Below are 16,006 nucleotides of genomic sequence, written 5' to 3'. Positions count from 1 at the left end.
AAACATTAAAATGCCAGAATGAGATTAAATAAACTAAAAAGAGGTGGGCTGTTTTTGATGACTAGAGATTAGACTGTGGAATTAAGAGAAAAGAGGGCAGACACTAGAATCTGAGAGTAGGGGATTCAAATTCTACCACTGAGATTTTGTTTTGGTGAATCTGTTACTTTCAGTAAGCCTCAGTTTTCTCATCTAAAAAATCAAGGTGCCAGAATAGTTGGTGTCTGCTGTCCCTTTCCCTTTTACCTGAATTCATACACAGCCTCTGCTACTACTGTGGGACTCTGAACAAAGTCAGTCATTCGAAACAAATAATAAGTTCTTAAATATGGGATGTGAAACGTGATGAATCTAAAGGCAAAAACAAAAACCAGTGCTGTCCTCGAAGGGCTTACATTTTAGTGGGGAGACAATGAGTTAACAGCTACACCTGCATGTGGACCCGGAACAGCCTACAGGTGGGGTGAGCCTGGCCAAGGCCACTGATGGAGGCTGAGGCTGGGCTGTGCCAGGTGGGATGCAGGAGTGACTTCCCAGGGCCTCTTTCCTGTCCCTACCTCAAAGACAGTGTGAGAAGAGTGATTTGCCAAACTTATAACTCCAGGAATAAGAGTTATCATACTTGGTTGGAACCAAGCTTAAGGTAAGAGATGGGAAGGAATTAGAACGCAAAAAAGTTCAACATTCTCACCCTGAGTCTTCACCAACTCCTCGCTCAGTTCCAGGACCCCGGCACAAGGCAAGCTGGGAAGCCTGAGTGAGGCTGCTTGATTTCATCTCCCTTGTTGTCCTCACCCTTTCCTTTACAGTTGTCAATCTTTCGTTGCCCTGGTGGCTCAGCCTGCCTACCAGTGGAGAGGGCTCAGCTGCCCCAGGGCAAAAGCCTGGAGGCAATGACAGTTGCTCTTTGAATGCTCAACTGACTGAGGAAAGGGTCCCGTGGGGGGCGCGAGGCCCCACGACCTTCTGGGACACAACCCCTTTGAGGCCAAGCCTGGGAGGCCGGGCATGCTGCTCACTGTGTACTGCGTGCGGAGGGACTCCACTGAGATGACCTTTTCCCTCCAGGTTGACCGGGACTTTGAGCTCCACAACTTCCGCGTGCTCTGCGAGCTGGAGTCTGGCATCCCTGCGGACGAGACGCACATTGTCTTTGCAGAGAACTCTCTGGAAGATAACCACAGATCTTTGGCATCCTATGGCCTGAAAGATGGTGATGTAGTCATTTTAAGACAGAAAGCGAATGAAAGGGCAGGCTCGCCAGGTCAGTTCACAGGGATAGACTTCAGCAGTATAGCAGTGCCGGGCCCATCAGGGACGTCCCGCTCCCCGCACCAGATGCAGCCTCCCCTTTCTTCGGGAAATGTGGTGCAGGTCGCAGAAAGTCCAGCAGCACTCCGAGACATGTTACTTTCCAACCCTCATGAATTGGCTGTGCTCAGGGAGCGCAACCCATCTCTGGCAGAAGCCCTTTTCAGTGGGGATCTTGAGGAATTTACTAGGGTCTTGATAGAACAACAGGAAGACCAAGCGCTCAGAGATGAGGAGAGGTTTCGACTCTATGTCGCTGATCCCTTTGATCTTGAAGCACAGGCCAAGATAGAAGAAGCCATCAGGCAACAGAACATTGAGGAAAACATGTCTATAGCAATGGAAGAGGCCCCTGAGAGCTTTGGCCAAGTAGTGATGCTCTATATCAACTGCAAAGTGAATGGACATCCTGTGAAAGCCTTTGTTGATACAGGTGCCCAGATGACTATTATGAGCCAAGCTTGTGCAATACGATGTAATATATTGAGACTTGTGGACCGAAGGTGGGCAGGGATTGCTAAAGGGGTTGGGACCCAGAAGATTATTGGTAGGGTACATCTAGCTCAGGTTCAGATTGAAGGAGATTTTCTGGCATGTTCTTTTTCCATAATAGAAGAACAGCCCATGGATATGCTACTGGGCTTGGATATGCTCAAGCGACATCAATGTAACATTGACCTCAAGAAAAATGTACTAGTAATTGGTACAACAGGCACACACACAGCATTCCTTCCAGAGAGGGAACTCCCAGAATGTGCAAGATTGGCATACGATCCAGGACAAGATGATCTGCGAATGGAAGAGAAGCTCTACAAAAAGCTTTAGAGAATTCAAAATGTCAGAAGCAAAGATGCTCATAGGGTATGTGTGTTACACTTGGAAGGGTCCCTAGAATGGAAAAGAATGATAAAGAAATGACCTCACAGGCAGTGTTATCATTACTAACCTTAGGTAGGTCTAGCAATTCAGCCCATTCTTGAAGACTGTTCTAAAATCAGTAAACCAACAAATCTTCATCACTGTCTCTGGCCCAGTTTCAAATTGCTCATACAAATCAGTTTACAAGAGATTGTTGAAGCTAAGGCTGTGAAGACTTTTAGAGCTTTAGCTAAATTCCAGATAACATGTGAAAAGAGAATATCTCCTTCCTTTACTGGACCTTTATGCTCACTCTTCTGCCAGAGAGCCCTGTCAGACCAGACAGCAACCAGTCCAAGTTCAGCTATCTTTTTATGTAATTCTTTGGGGGCAAGGGGGTGGTGGGAGAAACTGTGCAGATAATCTAAACTATCTCCTGCTCAGGAAAGCACCTATGGCATCAAAGTTTATCTTATTGCAGAACAGAAAGCTAATTTGTCTGTCTCAGCTTTCCAGATGCAGGATTCACAGATGTTTCTAAGTGAAAAGGGGTTGTGTTCAGAATATCAGGGCCTGAGTTAAGCAAATGGCTTTCAGTAATATGAATGAATGTACAACACAAGTAATAGAATGAGCCAGTTGACTCTGTAAAATTGTAACACTAAACTTGGAGCTTTCAGCTAGAATATAGAAGAACCTCTCCTCTGTCCAATAAAAAAGGAAGAAAACAAACAAACAAACAAAAACACATTTCAGATAAAAGAAATGAGCTGCAAAGGGTAGACCTTCTGTATTCAGGAGAAAAATATGCCACTCTCAGCATCTCTTGAGAGCTCACCTAAGAAACACCTATGGAAATACATATAGATTGTGTTAGATGGTTATTGTGCTTAACTTGGCAATAAATCAGAACGCCAATGTTAAGAATACTCGTTTGTCTGACTTCAGTGTGAAGGAAGTAGAAGCATCAAAGCATAATTCACTTTCTGTAATTTTGAGTAATCCCATTTTTACTGCTGATTTACCATTCTTCAGATAGTAATGTTGAGATGTGTGGAGCAGGTAAATGCCATATTTATGTTTCTCATTAAATATTTAGTGATTGATAATTCTGTGCACCCTATAGCTCTCTCTGTATCCATTTTCTGCAGAGATAACTTGTTTATTTGTAACAACTACTTTGAAGGAACTTCATGATTTTCTGATTTTCAGTTGTAAAAAGTTAAAGAAAATATATCTGAAGAAATCACCCATCATTAGGAAACAGTAGCTTAACAGACAACATTTTCAATAAGGAGCTTTCTGAGAAATAGAACTAAAGCCAGCATCATAGGGCATTTCAATTGAACAGAATTCACAAGAGTTTTTATTTAGTGATACCTGTATCAGTGACATAAGAGAGTTTAGCAGGAGTATCACTGGATGCTGGAGTAGAAATTGGAAACTGTTACCACTGAAGGTTCCAATCCTGAGCCTGGCAACTTCTATAGAAGATATCTAAAAGTTAGAACATCCAATAATTGAGTTAATTCTGTCCTGCCAAACTTTGCTGAAATATTTAATTAGCTACTAAGCTGCAATTTAGATGCTGTTTTTTCATCCCAATGTGGAGCCATTTAGTAGGATGTCACAACACTTATGAGCAAACTGAGGCCTTGGCATTGGGCTTTATAATAACCCTCTATCAAGATACTCAAAAGTTATTTACAGGAATACCTAAAATTAGGAAATCCCGTATCCTGAAACTACCATCCCCTTTCATACACTAGAGATACTCTGTTCTTTCAGGTTTCCCCTGCTATAGAAAATGACTGGAGTCTTTGGTTTGCTTTCAGAGCTTTTCACTGAGTTTGTAGAAATATAAACCTTGTTTTTCCTATTTTATTAGCAATGAATATCATAGTTCCTAAATAACAGTGGAAAAGGTGATCTTGACTAGTCCTTATTCCTTTGACAAATATATGTGTATGAAGTATGTGTACACAGGTATATATATATATATATCAAATATATGTAGCAACCTGCAAATAAATTGTTGAGATATAATTTTTTAAAGGGTTTAAGAATTTTTGGCCAAGGTAATTCTTGATCTCTTCTGATGAATTTGTCTATTTCCTTTGATTAAAAATGGTGGGGATGAGGGGAACTTAGCAGTACATGCCAAAAGATAGCTTTTCTCATTAAGATGATACATTCTGGAATAAAATAGTTTTACCTCTAAGATGAAGAAAATTCTCCTAAAATTATAATTATTGGTGGACTAATTTTGTATAACCTGGCTGTCTAGTAAAACACTGCATGGAAAGAAAGCGGCAAAAATAATAACTAGATGGGTTTTAGTGCTCTAGCATATCAATTTACCCAAGATGAAATAATTGATATGGAAATGATAATAATGCTGGATATCTCCAACTGAAATGTCTGTAGTAGAATCAGTTTTTTTATTTTTTTTAACAAACTTAACTTAAACTTAACTTTAAAACAAATTTAAAATTTAACAAACATTAAATGCCTTCAATATACTAGGGATAAAAAATGTTAAGTAGTTCCTGCCCTCAAGGAACTTTCTATAAGAGACAAAATTGCCTATATAAGTATCTACAAAATAACAACACAATGACTCTTTTCTGGGTAGGAAACACTAGCATCTGAGATACAGAGATGTTTCATGCAGAAAGTAGTACAATAGTTTCTGGTAGTTTCAGAATATGTATACTTTTGTCCAATTTAAATAGATTTTTCATTGATTCTCTCGTAGTTAACCATTAAAACATATCAATACTAGGCTTGTGCTTTGAGGAAATTAATAAAACAATGATTACTTTCCTAAAATGAATTATTTCCTAAAACAAATTATTTTGGAATAAGTTATTGAGATTATATATTTTAAAGCAGGTATTAAAAATCTCTGGAGATGTACACATCTTTCTGACATTTCATATGGTAGCCCACTGTATTGCTATGGGCTTTTTGTTAATCACAACATTTTAATCACATGTGGTAAAAAATCTTTGAAGTTGGCTTTTATTATTCTCTTTCTTCTACTTTACAAATTCAACCAGTATTTCTCTTATTCTTTGTTATATTCCTTTCCAAAATGGATGAATCAATTTACACCTTCACCAATAGTAAATTAGCATACTTGTTTTCCCACACCTTTGCCAATATTTAATTTTGACTTATTTTATCACTTTTATCAATGTGCTCAATATAAAACTGTACCTCAGTTATTTTATATTTCTTTGGTTATTAGTGTTATTTGAACATATTGTTTCAACTAGTTTTTTAAAATAACTTTCAAAAAGTGTAAAATCCCCCTTGAATCCAAAGAAAGACATTTCACAAGTGTAGGATTAAGGAATTTGGTGGTGGGGAAAAGATTAAGATTTTAGTTCATTTTGAATCAGAAATATAATGTTAATGCCCCCCCCCCCAGTCATCTGGGTTACATTAAAAAACATAGTAGGAGTAAGAAGAGGATAATCCTTTTCTTCTTCATCAACTGATTATTTTCTAATCTTTAAAATTGAATTGACCTCTTATTTTTCTATTTTAACATATATTCAAATATTAATATTGCCTCCATATCTTCTAGAGGGCTACTTTAGCTGCATCCCAAAATTTTTGCTAATGCTTGTTTACCCTTGTCAATCATTTTCAATTTGATATTTAAGCTTCACAGATCTACAGCTAGAAAGGATGTCAGAAAACAAGTAGTGCAAGACTCTCATTTGCAGATGAGGAATCTGAGCCTCAGTGAAGATAAGTGACTTTCCAAAAATTTCACAGATATTAAGTGGAAGAGCTTTGATCCATTCCCACATTTTCTAAGTTCATAACCAGTGCTACACGTATCATACCACACTCTCCCAAATTTCCTTAAAAGAAGTTTTATTTTTACATTTTGTGCATTCTGCCTTCTCTACCAGCAAATGAAACCTGGTAACAAAGAATAAAAAATAAATAGGAAAAATGTTTCAGCAAACCTTAACAGATCAATCAAACCTGACAATTTCCAAATCTCCACACCTAATTGCCCCACTTCTGCAAAGAAGAGGGGGAGACTAATTTTCTTTAGGGGAAAAACATTTTTAATAATGAAAAAACAACTTGTTTTCCAGTATGATGGAGTTGGACATACAACTAGCTTTGTTTCAATAGCAATTACAATTTTAAAAGTTTTTGGTTCAGGATCTTGGTCCAGGGTTTAATGATTAAGGTGGTGCTAATGGTGGTTTGATGTGCCTCATACATATTGCCTTCTGTCTATTCATCAGAACACTTTGCTGCTTCAGCTGGTGGTTTGGTAGTTTGTGGGAATGGTTGACTCCTTTTTCACAAGAACTGCTTCCAAGGATGATGGCTTATGACAGCTGGCCTGGAAACATGTCTAGGGGATGCTACAACTGTGTCTATCTGCCTATGGATGATAGTTGGTCACCACTATCACAAATTGCCAAGCTGATAATGGTGATAATGAGGAACAAAAGTCACTTCTCTGCAATGGGTTCTCTGGTCAGTAATAGCTGCAACAGCTGGAAGCAGGTATGGTGTTTTAGAGCACACTACCATTCTTGAGGCTTTTGTGTTCAGGGCAATTTTTTCCTAAGGATTTTCTTGGGAAGCTTTAGATAAACGTCTATGGGTATTTTAGTAAGTTTATTTCCACAATTCCAAATTGCTTTCCAAAATGATTGTATCAAGTTCCAACACCATCAATAATGCATTTATGTTCCTTTCTTTCAAAAACCCTCCAAAACGTCCTCTTTTGTCATCTTTTCCAATTTTCTGTATGTGAGGTGAATCAGCAGGAGTATTTTGATTTTCATTTCTCTTAGTGATTTAGGGTATTATATTGTATGGTTGTTCATGGGTTACAATTCTTTTTGACAAATGTTCTTTCAAATCCTTGAACCATTCATCTATTGCAATGTTCTTATACATTTCTATTACCTATATATTTTGGACACTAGACTCACTTAAGACATTTTTATTCTATTTAAATGTTTTTATTATTATGCTAGATACATTTATTTTGTTTGTGCAAAAGCTTTTCAAATACATGTAACAAAAGTTATTGATTTTATTTTTATATTTGCCTTTATTCTTTAAGAATTCATCTTTTCATAGGTGTCCGTGATAAATAATTCTCTTCTAATTTTTAGTGATTATATTCCTAAAAATTCAGGTTACATATCTATTTTGAATTTATTTGTATAATATGGTTTAAGGTATTTGTCTTAGCTTTATTTCTATTAGACTGCTTCCTAGTTTTCACAGATGTTCTTATGAAATAAGGAGCTATTTCTTAAATTACTTCTCTTTCCAGGTTTATCAAACATTGGGTTCTAAGTTAGATTTATTTTCTATTCTCCTTTGACTAGTCTATTAAAAATTGACTAATTCTCTAATAAAAAATACCAAGTGATTTTGATTGAATGTTGCTTTGTAATTTACTTTGAGGTCAAGAAACATTATTTCACCATTATTATCCCTTCTTTTAAATATCTTTATTGTCTTATTTCCATAGACGTTTTATAACTCCATCTAAACTTTGGTATTAATTTAATCAAGTTCTGTAAAGTACCCCTTTGATAGTGTGATTGGTATGACATTAAAACTTGAAATTTTATAATATTGTTATTTTTATCAACAGAGCCCATAAAAGCACTGAATCTTTCTCATCTTATTTAAAATGGTCTTTATTTAAGGAGTACTTTTTATCTGAATCTATGAAAGTACTGAATGTGATTTTGGAGATCAAATCCCAAGTATTTCATGTATTTAAAAATTATATTAACTATAATTTCATCTTCTAATAATTTGTCTTTGGTTTCATTATTATATAGAAATTCAATTGTTTTTTGTGATTTTTTTATAACCTGCAAATTACTGAAATTATTTTTTTTACTTTCTTTGCTTATTTTCCAAGTAAAATCATGTCATCATTAAACAGGGAGAGTTTAATCTCCTCATTTTCTATTTCTATCTTTCTCTCTTTTGTTTTATTGATATTGATAATATTTTAAGAATTATATCAAGTAATAGTGAGGACAGTGGCTACCCTTGCTTTACTCCTGTATTTGTTTGGGAATTTTAAAATATATCCTCATTGCCTATGATATTTGCTTTTGATTTTAGATGAATACTGTCTAAAATAGTATCTGTAGATATCTTTTAGGATATTCAAATTCATCTATGTGCTTTGTATTTCTTTTTAATTGTAAATTAATTTTAAACTATAAATGCCTTCATAAAAATCATTGTCTTCATCTATTGATAATTTTGTTTGAATTGTTTTTGTTTTTAGTATAATTAATTATGTTGATTGTCTTCCTAATGTTGAATCATCTTTACTTCCCTAGAATAAAGCCAATTTGAGAATAATGAATGATTTCTTGGATGAATGAATATAGTTTGATAGGATTTTATTAAAATTTTGATTGATATCCATTGCTTTTATTGGTATGATATTGGTTAGATAAAGATGTGATTTTTGGGATTGTTTTCTGCATCTTTTTCTTTAAAAAGTAAGTTTTGTACCTAGTTTTATTCATTTCTTTTTTATCTTTTTAACTTTTTTTATTCTTTGATTTGTTATATTTTATTTTCTATTTCTTTTTTTAGTTTCTGTATTCCTCATGACACTAAAATACCAGTTTGAGTTTCTCTTCTAAGTAACTTCTGTTATTACCCTGTAAATCTTGACTTTTTCTCCTCCCTAAGTACTTATTCTTAGAAGTGTTGGTTCTTGTAGGGTATCATGAGGATAGAAATATTGCCTTCTGCTACTAATTTCCTTAAGTCTCAAATAGTAACATCCAATTTTATGGTCTTCCCCTCATCGTCCTACAATATCATTTCTTTTCTATTTGTCATGGGAATTTTCTTGTCCTTGTTCTCTCATTCTTCTGGATGACAGTTGTCCCCAGTAGTTCTTATTTCCTCACTTCTCTGGCAGCTTGCTACCCATGAAGTCATAGCACTCTCTCAGAGGAATTAATCTCTGTGTTCCAGTGCTTCAAATTGGACCCTATGTTGTATTTCCATCTGCCATTATAGAATATACTTATTTCCAGTGGAAGAACATTTCAGTGAGATTACCTCTTCTTACTGGGTTGAGACCAACCCATTGTCTATTTCATTGTTTTCCTTTGCTATCTCTCCAATTCTCTTCAGTTTCTTTACTTCTTGAGAAATTACATAAATTAGCTTACCTTCAGTGTTCTCTTTTGGACATTATTTGGATATATTATTAATTCTCTTCTATTCCCCCACCTTCCTTTTCCCTTTTAGTACACCCTGCAAAATATGTTGATTTATCATGGATTTTAAGCCATAATGTTTTAGTCCTGCATCTCTACCATCACTTCTCTAATTTATTTAAATTCAACTTTTTTTCATCTTTATTAACTTTTACAGTTTAAAAATGCATCTCTTAATGTTTTTTCTGTTGTTGCTACTGTTTAATCCTAAATAGGTGTTTTAATTTCCTTTTTATTTTAATAGTCATTAGAGATTTGATCATTTATTTCATAACTTTTTCTTTAGTAGTTGTATTTACCTTTCTTATGTTTATGCTTGAGATCTTTCCAATTGAATCATTTAATCATGATTTTTCTTTTTAATTTTTAATTTGCAGTTATGTTTCAAAGCTTCTTTTTTATTAAACATCTTTTTAAAAGTTAATGATTAGATTCTGTTTGCAGGGCATGTCAATTTAGCTTATATCTTGAGCTCCTTTACTTTTCAGAATATATTATTCCATTCCTTCTATATTTTTTGGTGCATAGAGAATATGCTGTGTTGTTTAAACTTTTCTTTCCTTTGCAATTGAAAGCCCCTTTTACCTGAGTGTTTAAAGAATGTGTTGTTTTATAATTCAAATTATTAAGTTGAACAGATATGCTTCATTAAGTTTGAAGCATATGTTCTTTCTTTATTTTATTCTATAAAGGGAGTAAGTTGGTTTAGTGGATAGATAAAGCATTAGGATTGGAGTAAGGAAGACCGGAATTTGACCTTATACATTTAACAGTTATGACCCCGGATAATTATTTTAAACTCTGCTCCAATTTCTTCACTTATAAAATGGGAATAATACCAATATTGCCTACCTCTTAAGGTAGTTTTGAGTTTCAAATGAAATAATATTTGTACAATGTTTAGCACAATTCCTGGAACAGAGAGTGCCCTTAACAGATGCTAATTCCCTTTTGTTTCTGGAGGCAATCTCTCAATTCTTTCAAATGGTGTTTTGTTTTCTGTATTCACAAGTTCTGGGGGAGTTATATTGTTTTATTTCCTACATCATTATATTTAAGTTTTTCAATTTGTCATGTTCTTCTGAGAGAATAGTGATCCTTAAGTTGTCTCTATGCATCCTGTCTTTGAGATCAGTAGCCTTTTGGTATGTAAAGATCATGTTATTTTAATATTATTGCTTTTTACTTCTTTTCCAAATTGTAGTTTACTCCATTATGTTTATTCCCAATGAATTGTTCTCTCCTTTGCTTCTTTAGAAAGACTCATCAGCACAAGTTAAAAATTTTTCCATTCCACTAAGTATCTCTGCAATATCATTTATAAATTTTGTATTTATTCACTTTTAACTTTTCTCCAGATTGTTATTTGTCTTTTGAACCAATCTGTGAAATGCTGATGGTCTATTCCCAGGACTGAATCACAAAATTTTCTGTTACCCCCCCTTACATCGGAGAATATACTTTTCTCTCATCTTTACATCCCTACCAAAGAAGATTCTGGAGTGAAAGGACTACATTCAGCTGGATTCCAGTCTCTTTTCCTTCAGGCTTGGTATAATCATATAAGCCAGCCCTCTGCCCCAGTTCTCTCCATTCTTTAGTTCACTGAGCTGGGTCACTATCTACTGCTTTTTTGCCATTTTATTGCCATGTACCCATCAGAGTTTCTGTAGGTTTAGAATTCCCTAACCTTTGGGTTATATTAGGAAGAAGAGATTTTCTCTCTCCTATATTCCCTCTCTCCTATCTTCCTCATGTGATTACAGAGATGGCAATGTTTGTTGCTTGATAAAACAAAGCATTGTTGGAAATATTGGATAGGTATACTGGCAGAGACTTCAGTAGATGGCTGTCTGAGTCCCAAGTGCAAATTGATGGATCAGTTTGTAGGTCCTGCCAGAATATGAGGGCTAATGAGGAAAGGATGCTGAATGAGTACCTTATAAAATAACATTCTCTATTGTTTATTTAAATTAAATTTTTAAATAAAGAAAGAAAAGAAAAGAAAAATTTTAGCTTGTTGATTTTCCAATATAAGGATCCAATTACAATTAATTCATCTTTAACTTATATGTTTTTCTTTTAGAATTAGAGAGAACTTGTTTTCCATCTTGTTTTCCATCATGTTAGTCATTAAATGACCCAGAACACATTCTTTTTTGCTTTCAAAATGTCTCAAAAGAAAGATCGTTGAAGCAAAAAGTCCTGCCTAGTTAATTTGTGTGTGCACATATATTTGTTAAATGAAACATTTAAAATTTTTGAGTTAAGGAATTAAATTCGGAAGACACAAGGAATTTCATTGAAAAAGAGAAAAAAAAAGAATTTGAATAGGCCAGTGTTTGACACATTTTTGCTTTTAATATGGATGTTATTTTATCATAGCACATTACTACATTAAGTAAATAATGGAACTATGTTTCAACATGACTACTTCCTTTACTATCTTGTCACTTTTCCAGCTTTCCTTTTGTAGACCTGTAACCATCATTTCATGACTTAAAATTCTGAAATGGATTCCTGTTACTACTAATAAAGTTCTAATTGAACTTTTGAATTGAATTGAAAATTGAAGATTTCCATTTTTTGGTTAACATGCTAAATCTCGCAATATTCCTCTTCACATACTCTGTATTTCAGAATAACTTGGGCACACCATCATCACTGAGAATATCCAGAGAAGTTTTACAGAATACCCAGAGAAGTTTTTGAAAAGCTTACTGGTTTTAGGTTAAAAATCCAGGGTCTTAATAAATATTCTTCTTTACTATCTATGTCATTCTCAGCATGGATGTTCCTCTCTGTTGGATTTGGTTTTCTCATGGTGGTGAGGGAGTTGAATTCTGTGCTCTCTTTGGCTTTTTCAGCTTTATGTCTTATACTCATGGACTTATTGTACATGTTTTCATTTGTGTCATGTCCTACCTGATGTAGAATGATTTTCCACTCACTCCCTGAGAATTTGTAAACACACAGTTTCACTTTCACTCCAAATACTGTAAAGTAGTAAGGTTGTCTCCTTCCTTAAATCTCTTGTACTATTCCTACAAACATATAACATCCTAATTTGTATTATGGCTACTTATTTACTACATTCGTTCTTCTTGAAAGCAAGGACTATAGGCTTTCGTCTTTGTATTCCAGTGCTTAGCATTCCATATGTTTGAATAAACCAAAAATCTGATTTCATCAGTATGAGGAACTATGGAGTGAAATCATCCTCTACAAAGAAAGATTGTGATCCATCAATGACTTAGTAAATAAATCCTAAGGAGTTGTCTGAGGCACAGATAGAAAGATATTCAGAGACTTGCCTAGAGTCTCACAGCTAGTAAATGTCAGAGGTAGGATATGGACACAAATTTTCTTTAGTCTTTTAGAGCTGAGCACTTTATTTGTTATGTCAGGTTTTTTGGACGTATTATCTGCTTAGTAAATGTTTGTTGAATTGAATTATTATATTTTATTTAATAATATAGCTTTTAAAATGTTTCATATCTCTCCTGTGAGACTATTAGATCTTAAAGGGCAGGGACTTACATTATTTATATTTGCATATGCTTCAGTACCTATCTATAATAGGTATTTAATAAATGAGTTACTTAATTCATCTTCACAAAAACTCCATGTTAGCAGGTTCCTTTGCTAGAAAATAACGAAATACTCTGTTTTTCCTCATGTATTCAGTCTAGGATATTAAAAATACTTCTTTCTGAACTGACTGTTTTGTAGCATTTCAATTTAAGTCAATATACTAATAAAGAAAATATAAAGATACTTTTTATCAAACATATACTAACTCTGCCTTCACCACAGAGGCAGGTCACATTTAAAGCTTATTGGTTAGAAATGATTACATATAACTGACTAACCCTAAAAATGAATGTTTAGTCTCAAATATTTTCAAATAAGTTTAAGATATGAAAAGTCTTTTCACTTACCTTCATTGGCATTTTTTTTTGCAATTTTGAAATAAATTCTATGTGCACTGAATTATAAATCTATAGCTCACCCAATCATTTTGATTATAAAGGTTAATAGAGATTCCTACATGACCAATTTAGTCACAGAAATCAATATTAATTATCAAGGCACCTAAAATAATTATGATTTCCCTCTTCTTGTTACTTGTTGATAGAGATTAAGGATAGAGAAGTTATCCTTCCATGATAGTGAACTTCCCCTGGGATTTCTTCTCCCTATGCCTTTATAGCCATATAACATTTGTTTATTTGAATTACTTTTAAAGAAAAAAAACACTCTAGTATTAGATTTTTAGATGGCATTACTAACAGTAACTATGGGAGTTAGGAAGGGTGGTAGATACTGAATCGCAATTTTCTTCATGTTATAGTTGGAGCAAGATTCTGGCTTAATGGAAAAGAATATTTCAGATACTTGTTTCTAGGGAATAACTAATCACATATTTTTAAGCTATGTGCACAGAAACAAAACCATAGAAGGATTTTTAAATGTATTTTTTAAAGAGCAAAGTATGTTCAATACCACTAAAATGAGCATTAAGTATATTTATTTACCATGAATAAGATGTAACCTTTAGGCTAACATATTTTTCCCAATGCCCTCCTTAAAAGCCTATTTACATCATTGGAGTATCATGTTTACAAAAGAAAATGGGACCACTTAATGAACTTTACCTCAAATTCTGTAAAATTCCATTATGTTCTCACACAAATTGAGAAACAGGTAACCAAATTCAATTCCATACTTACTCCAGCAGTAGGTCAAAAGGAATGGTAAGTGCTGTTTTGTGCTTATTCAATGTGAAATATACAGAAGCAAGCACTGGTTTTGTGCATGACTAGTTTGCCATTCATTTTCCCTCTCAAAATTATTCAGTGATGTTGATGTCAGAATTGTAGTTAGAGGCATGTCCTCAGACAGAGATGTGAATTGGTATTCCAGCTTCATAAAGAGAAAAGAAAAATGTAAACCCCTTTAGATAATAGATAGAACTGACCATTCTAACAACAAGTTTTAAATACTATGAACCCACTGAACAGTAATCTCTTTCAAATAGGGGACTTAATTCTTTCTCTGTTTTACATGCAGAGTATGACTGGTTCAGCCCTATAGAAAAACTGAAAAAGGGATTTTTAGATGGCAATGTAAACACTCACTATGATTTTGTATATACTTTCTATCTCCCATTTGATGCTTGTCTGCTGATTCTACTTTCTGTGGAGCTGAAGAACTTGACCCATGCTAGTTACTTGACATTAGATAGTTTGAATGAGAGTTTATGTGTCCACTTTACACTTAAGAACCATTTCCCCCTTCCATTGATCTTCTTTTAACTCCTCTTCTCATGTTTCTAGGTACTCTTCTCCAATGCTTCCTCCTATGGTAGTGGTTCAGAATTCTGATGAGGCAATCTTTGGTGCAACTGTAAAAATAAAACCAACACACTTCATGCAATTTCCTTCGAGTAGCAGATGCCCAACCTTATATAACTTTTGAGCAGTCAATATGAAAGATTACTAGGAATCATTTGAGAGTTCAGACTTCTATAAATAGCATCAGAATGGACATACCTGCCCACATGTTTCATTTCTTAACCCTTTGATACAGTGTGATGATAAACAATGTGGTAATATTTTAAGGTAATTTATTTTGAAAAAGATCTCTGGACCTAGATGTAGCTCCAAATTTGTTATCCTTTGCTTTCTTAGGGAATATTCACAGGAATTGTTACAGTGTTACCATATTACAAAGAATGTGTAATTTTAGCAAAACAACAAAGGATTTCCTATTCTTTTTAAAGTTGTGATATGTCAAGAATATGCACTACCAAAAAAAACCTACTAATTTTAAAAAAGCTTTACTAAAGAAAATAATAAGGTACGTGAACATTTATGCATATTTCAAGTTCTTTCAATACTAAATCTCATAATGAATATTCTATAGTCTTGTCTTTATATGAACAGGATATACATAATTATATAACTACCCAGTAAATTAATTCTCCTCATCATGTAATTACTTACTAATTATAAATTAAACAAGAATACATATAAACTTTAACCAAAAAATAATTTTATCTTGATTCAATTCTTAAATCAATGAACAAACTTTATTAATGCTATGGTAATCAACAAAGAAGGCAATCTATTATATTGTAATATATGTATATAAAGTGTTGTTATGAGTACATAGTTTTCAGGTATATAACTCTAGATTATATATATGTATATATATATAATTATTAGGATGCATGTTTTGGGGATAATATGGAAATATTTTCATTTTATTATCAGCAATTATACAACTTAGATCTATTTTCAAACCTAATTATTGGCCAGTTCAGCAAGAGATTCTGTATATAAATTCAGCCACCAAAACTATCAACTCCTATACATCTTATACGGTCTATTGGAAGATGGTTAAAAAATAAAGTGATGTCAAGGAGGGTATGACACAGTGAACTCAAGACTTAAATCACTTTGGCTCTCTTGCTTCTCTGTGGTATGAATTAAACTTGGCAAACTGATTCCTATTGATTCACTGAGTCAACTGTAACCAACCATTAGTTTAGTTATAAATAATTTTAT

The 16,006-nt window shown here is 33.9% G+C and overlaps 1 protein-coding gene across 2 annotated transcripts in view; it reads left to right on the top strand.

Annotated features, from left to right (window-relative positions):
* Positions 1 to 679: 679 nt before the first annotated feature.
* Positions 680 to 16,006, top strand: part of LOC100027707 (protein DDI1 homolog 2-like) — a 23,567-nt gene continuing 8,240 nt past the window's right edge. For both annotated transcript variants that reach the window (XR_008917751.1, XM_056824119.1), the window contains exon 1: positions 680 to 2,172. Coding sequence is in view for 1 of the 2 variants with exons in the window: in XM_056824119.1 (XP_056680097.1) it covers positions 1,009 to 2,136 (1,128 nt within the window). In the remaining variant the exon portion in view is untranslated. The remainder of the gene's footprint in view (positions 2,173 to 16,006) is intronic.

The sequence above is a fragment of the Monodelphis domestica genome, chromosome 3 (assembly GCF_027887165.1).
Source record: "Monodelphis domestica isolate mMonDom1 chromosome 3, mMonDom1.pri, whole genome shotgun sequence".
In the NCBI taxonomy this organism is placed as follows: domain Eukaryota; kingdom Metazoa; phylum Chordata; class Mammalia; order Didelphimorphia; family Didelphidae; genus Monodelphis; species Monodelphis domestica.
The sequence above is the reverse complement of the archived record's forward strand: the minus strand, read 5'-3'. Positions and strand labels throughout refer to the sequence as shown.